This window comes from Capricornis sumatraensis, chromosome 21 (genome assembly GCF_032405125.1).
Source record: "Capricornis sumatraensis isolate serow.1 chromosome 21, serow.2, whole genome shotgun sequence".
Classification (NCBI taxonomy): Eukaryota; Metazoa; Chordata; class Mammalia; order Artiodactyla; family Bovidae; genus Capricornis; species Capricornis sumatraensis.
The window spans coordinates 52,051,084-52,070,524 of record NC_091089.1 but is presented as its reverse complement, the minus strand read 5'-3'; the positions used below and the strand labels follow the sequence as shown (position 1 = coordinate 52,070,524).

Genomic DNA, 19,441 nt, shown 5'->3' with positions numbered 1-19,441 from the left:
ACACGATTTGACAACCCTGACCCACACTCTTCAGCCCACATGGTGACTACATTTGGAAGGCTAGTCTAAACCAACTGGGTGTATGGCTACCTATTTTTAAAGTTGTTTATTACATATAATTTGCTTTTTACTGCATTTTAGCTTAAAACTTAGTTTCATGTAGGGCTTGTTCTTAACTTTCTAGAGAAAATGAAATGCCTCGAGTGGTAAGGAATTTGAAAAGCAGTGATTCCTTAAAAGCAGCAGCTTCCCTGTCCTTGAATATGTTGTATTAGTTGCCCAGTCACATCTGACTCTGGACTATATAGCTCTCTAGGTTCCTCTGTCCAGGGAATTCTCCAGGCAAGAATATTGGAGTGGGTAGCCATTCCCTTCTCCAGGGGATCTTTCTGACCCAGGGACCAAACCCAGGTCTTAGCTCAGTTGATAAAGAATCTGCGGCAATACAGGAGACCCTGGTTTGATTCCTGGGTCAGGAAGATCCCCTGGAGAAAGGGCTAGGCTACCCACTCCAGTATCCTGGGGCTTCCCTACTGGCTCAGATGGTAAAGAATCTGCCTGCAATGTGGGAGACCTGGGTTTGATATCCTGGAGAAGAGAACAGCTAACCACCCCAGTATTATGGCCTGGAGAATTCCATGGACAGAGGAGCCTAGCAGGCTACAGTCCATGGGGTCACAAAGAGTTGGACAGGACTGAGTGACTTTCCCTTTCTTTCCTTCCTGCAGGGCAGGCAGATTCTTTACCCTCTGAGCCACCAGGCAAGCCCTTACGTGCTTATACTCGCATCTCTTCATCCCTCTGGGTCACTACCTTTGCTGTCCCTACTGGTGATATGACAGACCTATCAGTGGCTAACCATTGGGTGCCAAGGACTCACTGAGTAAAACCTTGGCAGGTAGAATAAATGGGGTGGGGGAACGTTATGAATGCTTCCCTACTAAGCCTAAGAAACGGTAGATTGAGTTCTCTTCCAAAGGTAAAGATACTTCACTGGAGCTGCAGTTTGTATATACTTGACTCAGTAGGTGAAGAATCTGCCTGCAGTGCAGGAGACACAGGAGATGTGGGATCGATCCATGGGTTGGGAAGATCCCCTGGAGGAGGAAACAGCAACTCACTCCAGTATTCTTGCCTGAAAAATCCCATGGACAGAGGAACCTGGAGAGCTACAGTCCATAAGGTCACCAAGAGTCAGAAACAACTGAGCAACTAGGAAAAAAAAAAAGGCAGTCTTTTACAGACACAATAAAAGAATACATTAATTGGCTACTTAATGTTTAGTTCTGCCCTATTTAACATAACAGAGGCTGGAAGAAGCATCTTTATCTTTAGTTAGCATTTTTCTTAAGTCAGTTCAACACATTTTCCAATTTCTTGAAATCCATGACTTAAATAATCCAACATAAAGGTTTGAACTCTATGCCAGATATCTGTCTTTATATTTTAGTATTTAAAATTTAGTTGACACTTTTCTCACTACGTGCCTTCAGCAGTTACTAAGATAACTGACATCAATTGTCCGAAATAAGTGTTGCTGCGGGAAGAATTTTCATGTTCAACATAACATTCTGGTGGTGTCTTTGTTCTGTCTTTTGAAACATGAAAAGCATTTTAAAGATTACTTTAGAATCAAATATTTATAGATAAACAATTTGTGTTTTAAGTATTAACTGGACCTCAGTTTACTGAGAGTAATGTGTGTTGTGTGCATATTAATAATTGTTGCTGAAGCTGACAAACATATCACCTACATGTATTCTCCATGAGCTGTCATAGCCACTGTTAGACTTTTAACAGTACCCAGCAAGCAGATCAGACCCAAAGGAAAATAGGTTTTATCCTCCTTTTTATGAAGCATGTCAACAAGAGTTTTTTCCTTGATTTTCCTATGCTACATTTTAAAGTTTTTGTAAAAACAAAAGAGACAAAACTAAAAACTTGGAAAACTTAGAAAAAATTAACACCGTTACTATCAATTCATCAAATACTTAACAGCCTCACTTAACCCATTATGATAACAGTAACCAATAAATTAAAATCCATTTCTTTAGCATATAGTAAGTTTAACTGCTTTCATACATTTGACCTAGTTCTAAGGAAGCAAGGGATTCGTAAGCTGAAACACTTGTGTGATGCCGAATGACTAAACAGTTACTAAAGTGTGACAGCACGGGGCAGGACATTAGTTTTTCCTCAGAATATTTCTCGCAGTTTCTCATTATTTGCTGCATGAGCCAAACAGCCATAATTCACTCTTTGTACACATTGGTGCCATAAAGAATTAGTGTATAGAAAATTAGAGGTTGATGCCAATGCCAATAAAACATAGGCCTTTTTTTCTTATTATGTAGGTCATTAGATACTAAAGATTGTTTTTCCAAAAACAATTTCCAATTATAATAAAGAGGGTCAATCAAAAGTGAGTTTAAACTGTTTCTAAAGTGATAGTGTCAGAATAATCCAGATTTGAATACAACATTTTGTCACCAACTGATGCTTAGATAAAGGACTGCTTCACTGAGGAGTTCATATCATAGTCAGAGGTGAATCTAACAGTGGAGAAGAAATATTACTAATAAAAATATTTTTCCATTTTGAACAAATCAGTAAACTACACCTTTGTTTATAAAAATTGCTTGTATTAGTCACTGTAATATTCAGCTGTGGATTAAAAATCTGTGGAAATAAATACTATTGAATAAGGTGGTGTGACAAATTTAAATGAAATTTTAAACTAATTGCACATTGCCTGAAAAGTTTATTTTTAATGCTTTCTTAATAAATTTTATTCAGAGGTCTATATTTCAAACATGCATTGTGATCATTGAAACCAGAGGTTGGCAAACTGCAGCCTGAAAGTTGCAGGTAGAAGGAAACTCCCTATAAAATAAGACTTGCTGCTAAGTCGCTTCAGTCGTGTCCAACTCTGTGCAACCCCATGGACGGCAGCCCACCAGGCTCCCCCATCCCTGGGATTCTCCAGGCAAGAACACTGGAATGGGTTGCCATTTCCTTCTCCAATGCATGAAAGTGAAAAGTGAAAGTGAAGTCGCTCAGTTGTGTCCAACCCTCAGCGACCCCATGGACTGCAGCCTTCCAGGCTCCTCCATCCATGGGATTTTCCAGGCAAGAGTACTGGAGTGGGGTGCCATTGCCTTCTCCGATAAAATAAGACTTCCTAAGTTAATTCAAACAAGGCAGTTTGGGTGCAGTGGACCAATGGAATAAAACAGAGAGCTCAGAGATAGACTCATATGTATAACTTTGTATATGGCAAAGATGTCATTACAAATCAGTGGGTACAATATTTATAAGATCTGTATGGAATAACTTACATAAGTGAAAAACATTAACAATGACATTAAAATACTGGAAAACATTTCATGGATAAGAAAACTCCATACTATAGAAATGTCAATTATCCCCAAGTTGGTCTACAGATTAAAAACAGTCTCACTACAGTTTTGGGGGAACCAAACTTGGGTCTGCTGGCCTTCACACAGTAAAACCAATCTGCCAACACCAGGTGGTGGTGAAGGAAAGGGCAATGTAACACAGGCCCAAGAGAGTATGGGCAGCGAATATTCAAAAGACCTGAACTCTGGGGGAACTTCAGGGAAATGTTTTTAAAGACTGATGGTGGTGGGGAGTCAACATCACCAACCTTCTGGTTCCAACCAGTCTGGGGTCTCCACTTGTGGTCAACAGGCAGTTGACTTCTTTCACCAAGTGGGAGTTTCAGTATCGGCAAAACAGCTCAAGGATATGGCTCAGAATATTACTTATAGCCCTTAAGAAGGAACTAAAGGTCCTTGACTTTATTTTATGGCTAAGCATTACTTTCTCTTAACTGTTTTCCTATATTTCTGCATTTGCTCACTTCTGTGATTAAATTTGCTCTTTGAAACTGAGGGAGGGCCAAGGGCTAAAATTTTTTTTTTTTTTTTTTTTTTACCAACAAGTGGTAGGTGAGGGACATGGTGGGTGGGGTCTACCCAGGGGAGGCCCCATAGGGTCCTGCTCAGTTAAATCTATGAACCTAGATTTAACTAAGTTTATACAGGTATACCTTGGAAATGTTGGTTGTTCAGTTCAAGACCATTGCAATAAAATAAATATCACAAATAACACAAATTTTTTGGTTTCATAGTATATGTGTTATTTTTCCACTATACTGAAGTGTGCAAAGATCACTGATCACAGATTGCCATAACATGATAATCATGAAAAAGTTTGAAATATTACAAGAATTACTAAAATGTGATGCAGAGACAAAAAGTGAGCAAATGCTGTTGGAAAAATGGCACCAGCAGACTTGCTCCAAGCAGAGTTGCCACAAACTCAATTTAAAAAAGAAAATGAAACAACAAAAAAAAACACAATAAAGTGAAGCAGAATATAATGAAGTATACCTGTATTACCAAATGAAATTCTAAGGCTTGGTAAGGGTACAGAAACTGCAAGTAACTTTCAAACAGGTAGAGGAACAAAGACAAATACACTTGACCCTTGAGTAAGGGGTAGGAGACCCCCCCCCACACCCTCCATGCAGTCAAATTACATCCTCTGAATGTAATTTATAGACAGCTCTACACATACTGAGTTCCTCCATATCCGAGGTTCCAACCAATCTCTGCTCATGTAGTACAGTAGTATTTACTATTGAAACAAATCTGCAAATCAACCTGTGCAGTTCAAACACATGCTGCTCAAGGGCCAGCTGTATATATATCCTTCACTTAAGTTTGTGATAGTATCTTAAGCTATTTGGAACACATCTAGACCTGGGGTAAACTTAAATTCGGCAAATCAGTGTCTATATTATTCTCTGTCTATATTTATTTCTGATGTGCTTGTTTGGCAACTTAAACTTTCAGTAGGGTAGGTATCTGTTATAAGGACAAAACCACATCCAAGGTTATAACTCCCTCTTTTTTAAAAAATTTATTTAATTGAAGGATAATTGCTTTACAGAATTGTGTTGTTTTCTGTCAAACCTCAACATGAATCAGCCATAGGTATACATGTGTCCCCTCCCTCTTCAGCCTCCCTCCCATTTCCCTCCCCATCCCACCCCTCTAGGTTAAGACAGAGACATACAGCAAATTCCCATTGGCTATCTATTTTACATATGGTAATGTACGTTTCCAGGTTACTCTGTCCATACAGTTCACCCTCTCCTCCCCATAGCTGCCTCTTAACAAAATTTGAAGTTATCACCAAAGCAGGTAGACTAACAATGAGCACATACATGACCTTCCCAGCTTCTCAAGATTAGTAAATGCAGCTGTCTCATTCATTCAAATTCAAGGTCCTCCTTACCCTTGAGTTCTGAATCCATGGATTCATTCAACCTCAATCTAAAAATTTTTTTGCCAGAAAGTTCCACAAAGACTTGAATTTTTCAGGCACCAGCAACTATTTACATAGAATTTACATTGTATTAGGTACTATAGCTAATCCAGAGATTTAATGTATGTATGTGGGAGAATGTGCATAGGTTATATGCAAATATGCAAATACTACTTTATGTAAAGGACTTGATTTAGGTGTCCCTCTAGAACCAATCCCCTAAGATACTGAGGGGTCACTGTACTCATCTGTTAACATAGTCCCAGCTCCTACCAACTGTACCAGCTTTCCGAGTCTCTGCTAATGAAACTTCGAAAAGCAGTGCTATTCAAAATTACCATCAATTTGGGGTATTATAATGGCACCCTACTCCAGTACTCCTGCCTGGAAAATCCCATGGATGGAGGAGCCTGGAAGGCTGCAGTCCATGGGGTCACTAAGAGTCGGACACAGCTGAGCGACTTCACTTTCACTTTTCACTTTCATGCATTGGAGAGGGAAATGGCAACCCACTCCAGTGTTCTTGCCTGGAGAATCCCAGGGACGGCGGAGCCTGGTGGGCTGTGGTCTATCGGGTCGCACAGAGTTGGACACGACTGAAGTGACTTAGCAGCAGCAGCAGGAAGTTTAAGTACAGCAAAATTATCCACATAATGTAGAAGACAGGGCTGAGGCCAGTTATTTCTGAAATCCTAGTGAAATCTTAACATGCAAATTCAAGATTTATAATTGATTCACTGATTTCCAGTTTTACACTAATGCTGCTTTTTCTTTTCAAAAAAATAATTACAGAAAGACATGATAATAGGCTATCTCTAAAAATATTGAAAGCTAAATGTCTTACAACAGTAACTTTACATCATGTATCTAGATTTTTTAAATTATAAAATACCTAATTTTTATATATTTAGTATTGTACTATAAAGACTTCCCTGGTGGCTCAGACGGTAAAGTGTCTGTCTACAATGTGGGAGACCTGGGTTCGATCCCTGGGTTGGGAAGATCCCCTGGAGAAGGAAATGGCAATCCACTCCAGGATTATTGCCTGGAAAATGCCATGGAGAGAGGAGCCTGGTAAGCTACAGTCCATGGGGTCGCAAAGAGTTGGACAAGACTGAGCGACTTCACTTTCTATACATATAATTATAGATATGGTTAAAAATGAAAAGAACTAAATGGAATTTCAGGTAATTTTTCAGCTTGCTTGAAAGATACTTTTCCTCTCAACTTTTATTTTGAAAGTTAAACAGCTATAGAAGAGTTGTAAAAATAGAACAATGAACAACCACATAGTCTACATTTATGTTCCCTAATTAGTAATATTTCACCATGTTTGCTTTCTGTCTTCGCCAGTGTATCTGTATGCAGGTTTTTTTTTTTTTCTCCAGGCAATTGGTAATTAGTTTTGGCACCATGACTCTTCACCTTTAAATATTTTGGTGTGTATCTCCTTAGAACAAAGGACAATCTCTGCCCTATCTACAGTATAACTAACATAATCAGGAAAAGTAATGTCAATACCACCTCATGCAATTTACAGACCATTCCTCCCCAACTATCCCAATTCTGTTCTTCAGAGTTGTTTTGAATCCAGTTTCCAAAAAGACCCCACATTACACTTAATTGTCACGTCTCATCTCCTGTTCATCTAGTACCATTCCTGGCTTTTTTGTTTTTCACAACACTGACATTTTTAAGAGTTTAGCAAAGTGTCCTTCAATTGGATTTGTACGATTGTTTCCTTATGATTAGATTTGTCAGACATTTTTTTGGAGAAATCCTATGTGTCTGTGTCCTTCTCAGTGCATCTCAGTGCATGATGTCAGTTTGCCCCATTAATGGCAATATTAAGCTTCGTCATTTGGTCCAGGCAATACCCACAAGATTTCTCTAGTGTATGGATAACTTTTCCTCTTCATATTCTGCTGCTGCTGCTAATGCTAAATCACTTCAGTCGTGTCCAACTCTGTGCGACCCCATAGACAGCAGCCCACCAGGCTCCCCCATCCCTGGGATTCTCCAGGCAAGAACACTGGAATGGGTTGCCATTTCCTTCTCCAATGCATGAAAGTGAAAAGTCAAAGTGAAGTCGCTCAGTTGTGTCCGACTCTTAGCGACCCCACAGACTGTAGCCTACCAGGCTCCTCCATCCATGGGATTTACCAAGCAAGAGTACTGGAGTGGGGTGCCATTGCCTTCTCCACATGATACTCTTGAGATTGTGTAAATATCTTTACATAGATTTTCATGTTTTTATATATGTAAACCTTTTTACTCAATGGTTTTCAAATATACCCATTTTCATGACATTTTTAATTACGGAAAACTTAGAAATTTCTATTTGGAAAGACTTGCTGCAGGCGATCTGTAAGTGGGAAAGTGTGATACTCATGATGGCATTTTAACTTTTCTCAATAAATATAAGAGCGCCAAACTGTAATAGAACCTGCCTTTTTCTCTTATTGAAGAACACTAATACTCTTATCAATAGTTCTAGAAACCAAGAATTTATTTTGTATTTGGACTATTAGAAAGTTTTAATGGAAAAACACACAACTTTTCAAGATCTGTTTATTCCCTCCACTATTGTATCTCACACTTAACACCATTAATTGCACGTTATCTGATTTTTTTTTTTTTTTTTTTTTGTATTGCAAAACATATTTGACTGGCTGAAGTTCAGAGTGCCAACTTGTGATAAGACGTGTTGGTTTTGGCTCACCTAATGAATTCCATTTTGATTTCTATTTTATTATGAGTAACTAGCTGGCAACATAAATCAAGTTCTAATGCTCTAAGGTATTCATTATATATATGCATCTAGAATGGTATCAGCTCTGTACTATCCTTGGAAGAATTAAGAAAATGGTCCTTTGAATCACTTTCTGTAGGAGCCATTGTTGATAAAGGCGAGCATCTAGTAATGACCCATTGCCTCACTTCTCCACCCATCTTTCTCTGCCCAAAGAAGCAAATAAATCTTCTAACTCAAGTCACCAAATACAAATATGTTACCTTTATCAAGGTTTCAACTACTCTATTTCTTCCACCAAGGAAGATTAATTCAGCATTCATGTCCTTTCCTGTTTTCCATAACATATGCCTTAGCTAGCTCTTTTCCTGCTCCCGCTTCTATGTTCCAAATGCCATAAGCCCTGGACGAAGAACACAGGCCTTGGGCTTCTGAGAATCAAGAGTTCAAACTCCAAATTCAGCAATTTTCTAGATTTGAGGCTTTGGCAAATTGCTTGGTTTCTCTGGGTCTAAGCTTCCTCATTTATAAAATAAGAAAGGAATAACTCCTGCCTATTTCATGGGATTGCAAAATGTCCCTTAATTCGGGTTTGTCTGATGTTGTATGAATTGTATGTTATTCTGTTTTACATAACAGTAATCTTGAGAAACCTGTATGCAGGTCAGGAAGCAACAGTTAGAACTGGACATGGAACAACAGACTGGTTGCAAATAGGGAAAGGAGTACGTCAAGATTGTATATTGTCACCCTGCTTATTTAACTTCTATGCGGAATACATCAGGAGAAACGCTGGGCTGGAAGAAGCACAAGCTGGAATCAAGATTGCTGGGAGAAATATCAATCACCTCAGATATGCAGATGACACCACCCTTATGGCAGAAAGTGAAGAGGAACTAAAAAGCCTCTTGATGAGAGTGAAAGAGGAGAGTGAAAAAGTTGGCTTAAAGCTCAACATTCAGAAAACGAAGATTATGGCATCTGGTCCCATCACTTCATGGGAAATAGATGGGGAAACAGTGGAAACAGTGTTCAGATTTTACTTTTTTGGGCTCCAAAATCACTGCAGATGGTGACTGCAGCCATGAAATTAAAAGACGCTTACTCCTTGGAAGGAAAGTTATGACCAACCTAGACAGCATATTCAAAAGCAGGGACATTAATTTGCCAACAAAGGTCCGTCTAGTCAAGGCTATGGTTTTTCCAGTGGTTATGTACGGATGTGAGAGTTGGACTGTGAAGAAAGCTGAGTGCCGAAAAATTGCTGCTTTTGAACTGTGGTGTTGGATAAGACTCTTGAGAGTCCCTTGGACTGCAAGGAGATCCAACCAGTCCATCCTAAAGGAGATCAGTCCTGGGTGTTCATTGGAAGGACTGATGTTGAAGCTGAAACTCCAATACTTTGGCCACCTCATGCGAAGAGCTGACTCATTGGAAAAGACCCTGATGCTGGGAGGGATTGGGGGCAGGAGGAGAAGGGGATGACAGAGGATGAGATGGCTGGATGGCATCACCAACTCGACGGACATGAGTTTGGGAAAACTCCAGGAGTTGGTGATGGAGAGGGAGGCCTGGCGTGCTGCGATTCATGGGGTCGAAAAGAGTCGGACACAACTGAGCAACTGAACTGAATTGAACTGAACTGAATCCCAAAGATGGTAGTTTTTATTTTACTATCACTCATCATCCAGAATATGGAGATGAAAAAAATATCATCAGGTATGTGAGAAGCTTTGATCTATTCAAAGTCCAAATTCCACTGACTATATACTGCCGGGGCTGCTAAGCCGCTTCAGTCGTGTCCAACTCTGTGCGACCCCATAGACGGCAGCTCATCAGGCTCCCCCGTCCCTGGGATTCTCCAGGCAAGAACACTGGAGTGGGTTGCCATTTCCTTCTTCAATGCAGTAAAGTGAAAAGTGAAAGTAAAGTCGCTCAGTCGTGTCCGACCCTCAGCAACCACATGGACTGCAGCCTTCCAGGCTCCTCCGTCCATGGGATTCTCCAGGCAAGAGTACTGGAGTGGGGTGCCATTGCCTTCTCCGACTGACTCTATACACCTGCTGTAAAAAACCAATATACATATTATCTAAAGTTTTTAAAGTGAATTTAAAGTTAGCAGCCTTGGAATTTGCATATTGAATTAACAAGTGTCAATTTCCTGGATTTGTTTAAATCAAAGCAACAGAAAAAAAGAATAAACCTGAGGGTCAAAGAACAACAGATGGTGAAGAAAGGGGAACAGAGGGAGCACAAAAGAGAAATGAAGGGATTTTCTGTAATGCTGGACAGGTTCTAATTACATTTTGAAAGCTGAGAGTAGTTTGGGTTACAACAGTATAAGCACTTGTGAAACTCATCCAACTTGAAGATTCACACGTTTGACCATATGGTAACTCTGCCATAAAAGGACTGTAAACATATACTCACCTTTAACGTGAACCAAAGTATCCTGAAGTGTATTAAGGCTGCCAAAGGAAAAAAAAAAAAAAGATGGAAACACGTGATACAGCAAATATGGCAAACTGTTAACAACGTAGAATACGGGTGATGAATATACGAGTACTTCACGTAGAAGTCTCTGCACTTTCCTGTAAGTTTCTAAGTTTTCATAATAAAAGCGTTGGGTTAAACAAACAAACAAAACAAAACTAGAGGACCACGAACGCGTTTGAAAACCAGGATTTGGGGCGGGCGTTCCCAGACAGCTCACAGAACACCTCAGAGCCTCCCACCACCCCTTCCCAAGCACCGAACTAAGCCCGAGGTAGCGTGGCCCGCACCCCCACCCCGCCCCCGAGCCCTGGCGCTGGGGGTCTGCCGCCCGCGTCGCCCCCTGCTCGCCCGGTCTCAGTCCGTTCTCAGAACACGTTCCATCACCTAGTTCCCAGAACTCAGATTGCGCAGTGGTCACGTCATCATCGACCAGGGCTCGCAGAGCGGCAGGGGCCACCCTAACTTCACCCAAACCTAAACCTAACTGCCTCCCCCTAAGCTCCCAGCCCCCGGGTCCCTGGCCCCATTTCGCCTGACACGTTTTCATAATCCTCTCAGGCTCCGGCCAGCGGCGCCGCAGGCATGGGGCCCGATCATATAAGGAAAATACTGCGGCCTCATCCGGGGGCTGCATCGTGGACCCGGGGGCGATCCTGTCCCCTACGCCACTCGCTACACCCCACACCTACCCACCTCCCTGCCCCGCTTCGCGCGCCCAGGCCTCCCGGGCGTATCCAGCCGCCTCGGGCCCCCGGCCCCGGGCTGTTCTGCGCAGCCGCCCACCCCGCCTGCCAGAGAGGCTCAGCCAATCCGCTCCCACGCCGTCTTCCGCGCCCACCCGACTTCCGGCCGGGCTCGGCCGCCTCAGACCTTCCCCAAACCCTTTCCGCCCTTTTGGCCGCCCAGTCATACCTTTGGCCCGCGGTCACACGTTGAAGAGATTCTGGGAGCGAGGAGGAGGGGAACCGCTAATTACCTTGGCGCGGGGAGGGGCTCCAGAGGCTAGGTTGGGCAGGGGAGTCAAAACATTCGATTGCGAAACAGAGAGAATCTCTGAAAACAGTGAGATGGGGGAAAGAATCCGCTCGCGAGGAACGTTTTCCTGTGGGGAGGCCTGTCTCCCCGCGAGGTTTTTGGCACCATTGGTTCCCACCCGGTGTGGCGCCAAGAGGGGCGACGCGGGGCCCAGAGGGGAGCGCTCGGACAGGCCCTCCGAAGTAGGGGAAAGGGCAGAGGCGTAGCCTCGCTGGCACCGCCCCGAGCGCTTAAAGTGGGGCGCGGCGGGCGGGACCAAGGCAACGCCGCCGAGGACCCGAGCGCTGCCGCCTGTCCGCCCGCCGCCATGGCCCTGCTCCGAGGTGAGCGCCGCGGCCCCGCCTCTCGCGCCCCTGGGGGGACGGGGGACGGGCGTCGGGTCTCGGCGGGGAGTCGGGGTCTCCTTGGCGGTAAAAGGGGACTTGATTTAAAAAAAAAAAGCCAGTCCGGAAGCATTGTTTGAGTTAAGGAGAAACCATACGTGCGAGGCGACAGCCATTGCCCACCACGGTTTTGCTTGCTCCTGATCTCGAAGGTCCGTTCCCTTCTCCGCGCCGTAGTGACCCTCCTAGTTCGAGGTCAGCTGTTGGCAAGACCGGGGCGGGGTCCCCTAGGCGCCAGGCGACCTGGGGCGGAGGGGTGCCTTTCAGACGAGCCGGCGGCCCTCGGACCTGGTCACAGGGTGGGCAAGGCTTGGAAGGAATAAAAATTCTCTTGGCGTTGTTGGCGAACCTCTGCCCGAATGACCTGCACGACAACAGCCCGACCCCTCCCCCGCCACCTCGCCCCTGCCAAATGCTTGATGGCGGTCTGTTGGAGAATCTGCCTTAGGCCCTTTCCCTTCTTTTTGACTCCAGAAAAGTGCCGTCACCGAGTACATAAATTCTGCCGTTACTTTTTTAAGTATGTAAATTCCCTTTTCATAGCAAATGGTCACAGTCAGTGGAATTTTCAAGACTATGACTACTTGTCTTTATGTGTCCTTTAAAGAACCTTCAGATGAGACTCATATATCAAGGCCTTGGGAAAGAAAACACTTGGCAGGATCTAAGAAGCAAGGTTCTGGTTGTCCAGGGCCCCAAGGGCTCTGTAAAGGTGATGGGTTTGATTCTGGATCCTAAACAAAGCAGCCTCCTACCTAGAAGAATAATGCAGCCTGGTTTCCAGTGTGTCCCCATTTTCTCAGGACTGTGAATCTGCCTGTGTATCAAGGAGGAGAGTTTAAGACCACTTAAGAGTCTTATGGCAGAGATCTGCTGCTGCTGCTGCTAAGTCGCTTTAGTCGTGTCCGACTCTGTGCGACCCCATAGACGGCAGCCCACCAGGCTCCGCCATCCCTGGGATTCTCCAGGCAAGAACACTGGAGTGGGTTGCCATTTCCTTCTCCAGTGCGTGAAAGTGAAGTCACTCAGTCGTGTCCGGCTGTTAGCGACGCCATGGACTGCAGCCTACCAGGCTCCTCCGTCCATGGGATTTTCCAGGCAAAGAGTACTGGAGTGGGGTGCCGTTGCCTTCTCGGATGGCAGAGATCTAGGCAACATCAAATGATGGTTTTGATTCAAGTAGGCGGCAGTGGGATTGGAGAAAAGGGGGAGGGATGGTTTGAGATAGATTTGGAGATGGATTTGACAACTTGTTGATCAGTTGGAGTGGCAGGTCTATGAGAAGAAAATGCCAAGAATGACTTCAGGTTTCTGGTTTGAAGAACTGAGTTCATGATACTCCTTAGAGAGTGAAAGAAAACGGGGAAGGGATAGACTTGGAAGAGAATATTGAGGTGCTCAAGTGCAGATTCCAGGTAGACAGTTGGTTAGGGGGATCTGGAGCTCAGACAAGCCAAAATGACATGTGACTAGTTCCAGTGGAAAATAGATATTCTGAGACAAAAGGATTTGTCAGTGCTCTTTCCAACTCCAAATTTCATGCAGTAGCATACTTATTTTTATTTTTTTAGATGGAATATTCAGGAGACCCAAATTATTTAACAGCTGCATTGTCATGAGCTATCTTCCTTAAAAGGAAATCATAGTTTTATTGATTTCTGTTTACTGGTTTATCAGTGATTCTTACCACTTTCTTTTAATACAGACTCCTTTGAAAATTTGATGAAAGCTATGTAAGGAAAGAATGTGCATCGACACCCACATGGAGGAAGTATGAAGTTTATAACTTCGGGACACCATTCACTATGGTGTTAAAGTTAGTGATCATACTTTGATACATTTCCCTGTTTTACAGTTGAGGACACTGATGTCCAGAAAGGTGGACTGGCTTATCTATAATGGTAGTTAGTGTTTTGGTTGTTATTGGTTAGTTAGAGGGCTTCCCTGCTGGCTCGGCAAGTCAAGAGACCACCTGCAATGCAGGAGGTGTAGGTTCGATCCCTGGGTCAGGAAGAAACCCTGGAGAAAGGGATGGCATCCCACTCTGGTATTCTTGCCTGGGAAATCCCATGGCCCGAGGAGTCTGGTGGGCTGCAGTCCATGGGATTGCAAGAGTTGGACACAACTTAGCGACAAAACCACCATCACCACCAGAATACATTACAGATGCACTCGTCTCTCAAGAAACAGTAAATACCAAGTGCTTGCAGGACTATTGGGTAAGAGAGAAAGTTTGACTGATTCTTGTAAGGAAAAGAACACATTTGAATGGGAGCAAAATTGACTTTGGTAAAGATTGTCATTAATCAGATTTCTATCTTCAAGTAGAACCAGTACCCCGGTTTTTTATTAGCACCCACCCAAGGGATTGGTTGGAAGGTTGCCCTCAACAAATAGTAATTTTCTTACTGTTCCTTAGCTTTGCAGGGAGTGTTTGTACAACCTTGCAAAGCATGTTGGTGGGCTGCCAAATTAATCCTCCAACTGAAGTGGATACAGAAGCAGCAGTTGTCCTTGCTAGCTTTGATTGCCGTCAGCAGTTGTTGTGATTAAATGGGTAAATATTTTCCTCACAATGTAACATAAAAGAAGGCAGAATTCCTCTTTATTTTCTAGTGTTATTTTTTCCTCTACGGTCACATTTGCCACCTTGCCAGGCCCTTTCTTGGCATTTCTGACTCATGCCTTGGATTAATGTGTCTTTTCACTGCCTTTAGTGGAAATCTTTAGCCCCTGCATTTCCAGAGTCTTTTAAAATACATAAGATGTTAGTTTGGTTAATGATTGTTAGGTTTTAGACCTTTTAAAATCCACACAAAATTGACATCAAATCAGATACTAATAATTATTGCCATGGTATCCAGTTTATGAAACGGGAAAAAAATCATTTAGATTGTCTAGTCTTTATACCTGCACATACCAGATATTTTTTAAATAATTTTTTTAAATGCTTAATAGCATTTTCCCCCTTCAAAATCACTGTATTAGTTCAGTGTTAGCCTTACTCCTGCTAACTTTACAGTCTGGGAGCATCAAGGAGACAGACATGATGTAAGGAAAGCATTTTCGTTTTCACACACACACACACACACACACACACACACACACACCTCCGCACTATTTTGTAGGTTTCTCATATTTCACCATTAGAACTTCCCACATGAAAATGCTTTCTTAGATTATGAAGTACAAGAAAGAAACCCATGAATGGAAATTTATGGAGAAGCAAAGGAAGTTTGCCTTCATTGTTTCTGAAAAGCCAGTGTTCATTCAAACCATTTCTATGTATGTACGTCATTTTTTCTGGTTTTTGAGATTTTCACTTTATCTTTAGTTTTGAGAAGTTGGACACTGATGTACCAGGAAGAGTGTGTGCGAGTGTTTTGCATGTATTCAATTTGGGGTTAACTGAGCTTGAATCTGTACATTTATCTTTTAGTTTTATAGAAAAGTTGAACAGAAAGTACAGAGCATTCCCATACACTTAACTCATCCCACTCCATTATCCCCTATTATTAACAGCTTCCATCAATGTGGTATGTTTGTTACAGCTGATGAACCAATACTTATCCATTATTTTTAACTAAAGTTCATAGTTTACATTGTTTCATTTGTTGTGTTGTACAGTCCTGTAGGTTTTGATAGATGTATAATGACATATATCGAGCATTATAGTACCATAAAGAGTTCTCTGCCCTAAAATTTCCCTGTGCTCTACCTGTTCATTTCTCCTTCCCTACAACCCCCAACCCCTGACAACTGCTGTTTTTTTTACTGTCTCCATAATTTTGCCATTTCTAGGTGTTATATGCTGCTGCTGCTGCTGCTGCTAAGTCGCTTCAGTCGTATCCGACTCTGTGCGACCCCATAGACAGCAGCCCACCAGGTTCCCCTGTCCCTGGGATTCTCCAGGCAAGAACACTAGAATGGGTTGCTATTTCCTTCTCCAGTGCATAAAAGTGAAAAGTGAAAGTGAAGTCGCTAGTCATGTCCGACTCTTTGCGACTCCATGGACTGCAGCCTACCAGACTCCTCCATTCGTGGGATTTTTCCAGGCAAGAGTGCTGGAGTGGGGTATCATCGCCTTCTCCAAGGTGTCATATAGTTGGAATCATAGAGTGTGTTGTCTTTTCAGATTGGCTTGTTTCACCAGCAGTATGAGTTTAAGTTTCTTTCATGTCTTTTCATGACTTGATACCTCATTTCTTTTTAGTGCTGAATAATATTCCATTTTATGAATGTATCACAGCTTATCCATTCACCTACTGAAGAACATCTTGTCTGCTTCTAAGTTTTGGCAGTTATGAGTAAAGCTGCTATAAACATTTGTGTGCAGGTTTTTGTGTGGACATGTTTTCAACTCATAGGGGTAAATACAAAGGAGTGTGATTAGTGGATCATGTGAGTAGCGTATGTTTAGTTTTAGGTTTGGAAGAAACTGCCACACTCTCTTCCAAAGTGGCTGTACCATTTTGCATCCTCAGAATCAGCAGGTGAATTTCTTTTGCTCCACATCATCACCAATGTTTGGTGTTGCCAGTGTTGTTGGATTTTAGCTGGGAGACGGAATCTCACAGTTGTTTTAATTTTCAGTTGCCTAATAACACGATGTCAAGCATTTTTTCATATGGTTATTTGCCATTTGTATAGTATCTTTGAATAGCACATTTTTATGCATTTTTATCTGGGTCATTAATTTCTTATTGAGTTTGAAGAGTTCTTTGTATATTTTAGATACAGTCCTTTATCAGATAAGTCTTTTGCAGGTATTCCCTCCAAGTCTGTGGCTTGTCATTTTGTGCTTTTAATGGTGTCTTTTGAAGAATAGAAGTTTTCAATTTTAATAAAGTCCAAAGTTTTCTTTCTTGGATTGTGTTTTTGGTGTTGTATCTAAAAAGGTTATCACCAAGCCAAACCAAAAATCCCCTAGGTTTTCTCCTTTGGTATCTTCTAGGAGTTCTACAGTTTTTGCGTTTTATATTTAAGTCTGTGATCCAGTTTGAGCTAATTTTTATGAAAGGCGTAAAGTCTGTCTACTTTGTTACTTTGTTGTTGTTTGCTTGTGGATGTTCCGTTGTTCCAGCACCACTTATTGAAAAGACTATCGTTTTTCCATTGACTTGCCTTTGACTTTGAGATCAGTTGCAATAGACTTTGAGGTTCTATCCATGTTTTTTGTTTTTATTTTGTTTTCCCCAATATTTTTCCCCCTGTTCTTCAGATTACATAATACCTGTTTATCTATTCCAGAGTCACTGAATCTTACTCTGTTCACTTCCATTCTGCTACTACACCCATTCAGTACACATTTTATTTCAGATATTTTTCAGTTTTAGAATTTTCACTTTGGTTTTTTTCTTTAAACTTCTTTTTCTTTGTGGAGCTGTCTGATCCTTTATTATGAACATATTTTTCTATATATTTTGGAACATAGTTATGAGAGACTACTGCTTTAAAATCCTTGTTTGCAGATTGTAACATCTGGGTCATGCTGAGGTCCGTCTCTGTTAACTGTCTTTTATCTTAAGGATGAGTCACACAGGCATACTTCATTTGCTTGTGAATTGCAGATACTGAAGATTTTTTGTTTGCTTTTTACAAATTGAAGGCTTTTGGCAATCCTGCAGTCAAGCAAATTATTTGTGCCATTTTTCCCACAACATTTTCTCCCAAAATGTATTACATTTTGTTGATTCTCATAATGTTTCAAACCCTCCATCAGCAAAAAGATTACAACTTACTGAAGGCTCAGATGATGGTTAGTATGTAAATTTTTTAGACCTAATGTTGTCGCACACTTAATAGACTACAATACAACTTTTATATGCATTGGAAAACCAAAAAATTCATGTGACTTGCAGTAGTGTGGAACCAAACCTGTGATACCTTTGAGATATGTTTGTATCTTCCTGTTCCTATGTGGATTAATTTTGGATTGTGTGGTGGACAGTGCAGATGAACCATGGTAGAGACTGAATTCTGCTACTTTCCCAAAAGTATTGACTTATTTATTGTTAACTGTTTATTTTTGTAGACATTTAATTTGGCTCAATTCAAACTGCTTTCCTCATAGCTCAGTTGGTAAAGAATCAGCCAGCAATGCAGAAGATCCTGGTTTGATTCCTGGGTCAGGAAGATCCACTGGAGAAGAGATAGGCTACCCACTCCAGTATTCTTGGGCTTCCCTTGTAACTCAGCTGGTAAAGAATCCACCTGCAATGCGGGAGACCTGGGTTAGATCCCTGAGTTGGGAAGATCTCCTGGAGAAGGGAAAGGCTACCCATTCCAGTATTCTGGCCTGGAGAATTCCATGGACTCTATAGTCCATGGGGGTCACAAGAAATTGGACACAACTGAGTGACTTTCACTTCACTTCAGACTGCAAACTCTGTGTGCCCTGCAGAGGGCAGCAGCTCAAAGCTAACTTTAATTCATTTCATTTTAGCAGAGGTGCATGTAGTTGGCCCCACAGGTACATGATTAAGGATTCAGCTGGATATTTGGGCTCCCCACTGTGGTCCTTTTCTTTCACAAACCCCCCCTCAGGTCCCTGTAGCTGTGATTGTTGCAAACTCAGTTTTCTTATTCTTCAAGCCAGCAAGACTGAGTTTTTTAATTCTAGCCATTCTATTCAGTGTAGAATGCTGGCCTTCAAGTTAACAGCTATAAGCAACTTGAACATTCACCGTGTGCTATTCCCTTTTTCCATATCTACTCTTCACTTGCCTATTTTTGTTCATTTTCTGGGCACTTGAGGAAGCCATTCTTCTCTGTCTTCAGTGTCTACTGAAGAGTTGGCCAAATAGGAGCATCCTAGGTGATGACCAGAGATAGGACTGTACCAAAATTAGGAAGAAAGCAAGCAAAAGGGAAAGGAAAATGAAATACAAGTAAACACCGATATGAAAAAAGGCCGAGACTGTCAAGGAGGATTAGAGGACATTTACAGGAAGGCATGGGCTTCCCTGCTGGCTCAGTGCTACAGAACTCGCCTGCCGATGCAGGAAACAAGGGTTTGATCCCTAGGTCTGTAAGAGCCCCTGAAAGAGAAATGGCATCCCACTCCAGTATTCTTACCTGAAATCCCCGTGGAGAGAGGAACCTGGCTGGCTACAGTCTATGGGATTGCAAAGAGTTGGACGTGACTTAGTAACGGAGCACGCAGACAGGAAGGTACAGTGGCACAGAACAACCCGTCTATCAGAGGAAAACATTTTTAATGCAGTAAGCTAATATTTTGCTTCCCTGGTGGCTCAGTCAGTGAAGAGTCTGCCTGCACTGCGAGAGACGGGTTCAGTCCCTGGGTCGGGAAGATCCCGTGGAGAAGGAAATTGCAAACACTGTTGCCTGGAGAGTTCCATGGACAGAGGAGCCTGATGGGCTGCAGTCCATGGGATTGCAAAGAGCTGGACATGACTGA

General features: G+C 42.3%; 1 protein-coding gene and 2 non-coding genes across 3 annotated transcripts in view; 1 reads left to right on the top strand and 2 right to left on the bottom strand.

Moving 5' to 3' along the window:
• Positions 1-10,952: 10,952 nt before the first annotated feature.
• LOC138097785 (small Cajal body-specific RNA 18) lies at positions 10,953-11,035 on the bottom strand. The gene has a single exon (XR_011146525.1). It is a non-coding gene; the product is annotated as a small Cajal body-specific RNA 18 (non-coding RNA).
• A 75-nt stretch (positions 11,036-11,110) lies between these two features.
• Positions 11,111-11,251, bottom strand: LOC138097786 (small Cajal body-specific RNA 17). Its single transcript, XR_011146526.1, has one exon. It is a non-coding gene; the product is annotated as a small Cajal body-specific RNA 17 (non-coding RNA).
• Positions 11,252-11,912: 661 nt separating this feature from the next.
• ACAA2 (acetyl-CoA acyltransferase 2) overlaps positions 11,913-19,441 on the top strand; it is a 32,623-nt gene continuing 25,094 nt past the window's right edge. The window contains exon 1 of the mRNA XM_068993744.1: positions 11,913-11,961. Within this exon, the coding sequence (XP_068849845.1) occupies positions 11,946-11,961 (16 nt within the window). The 5' untranslated portion in view covers positions 11,913-11,945. The remainder of the gene's footprint in view (positions 11,962-19,441) is intronic.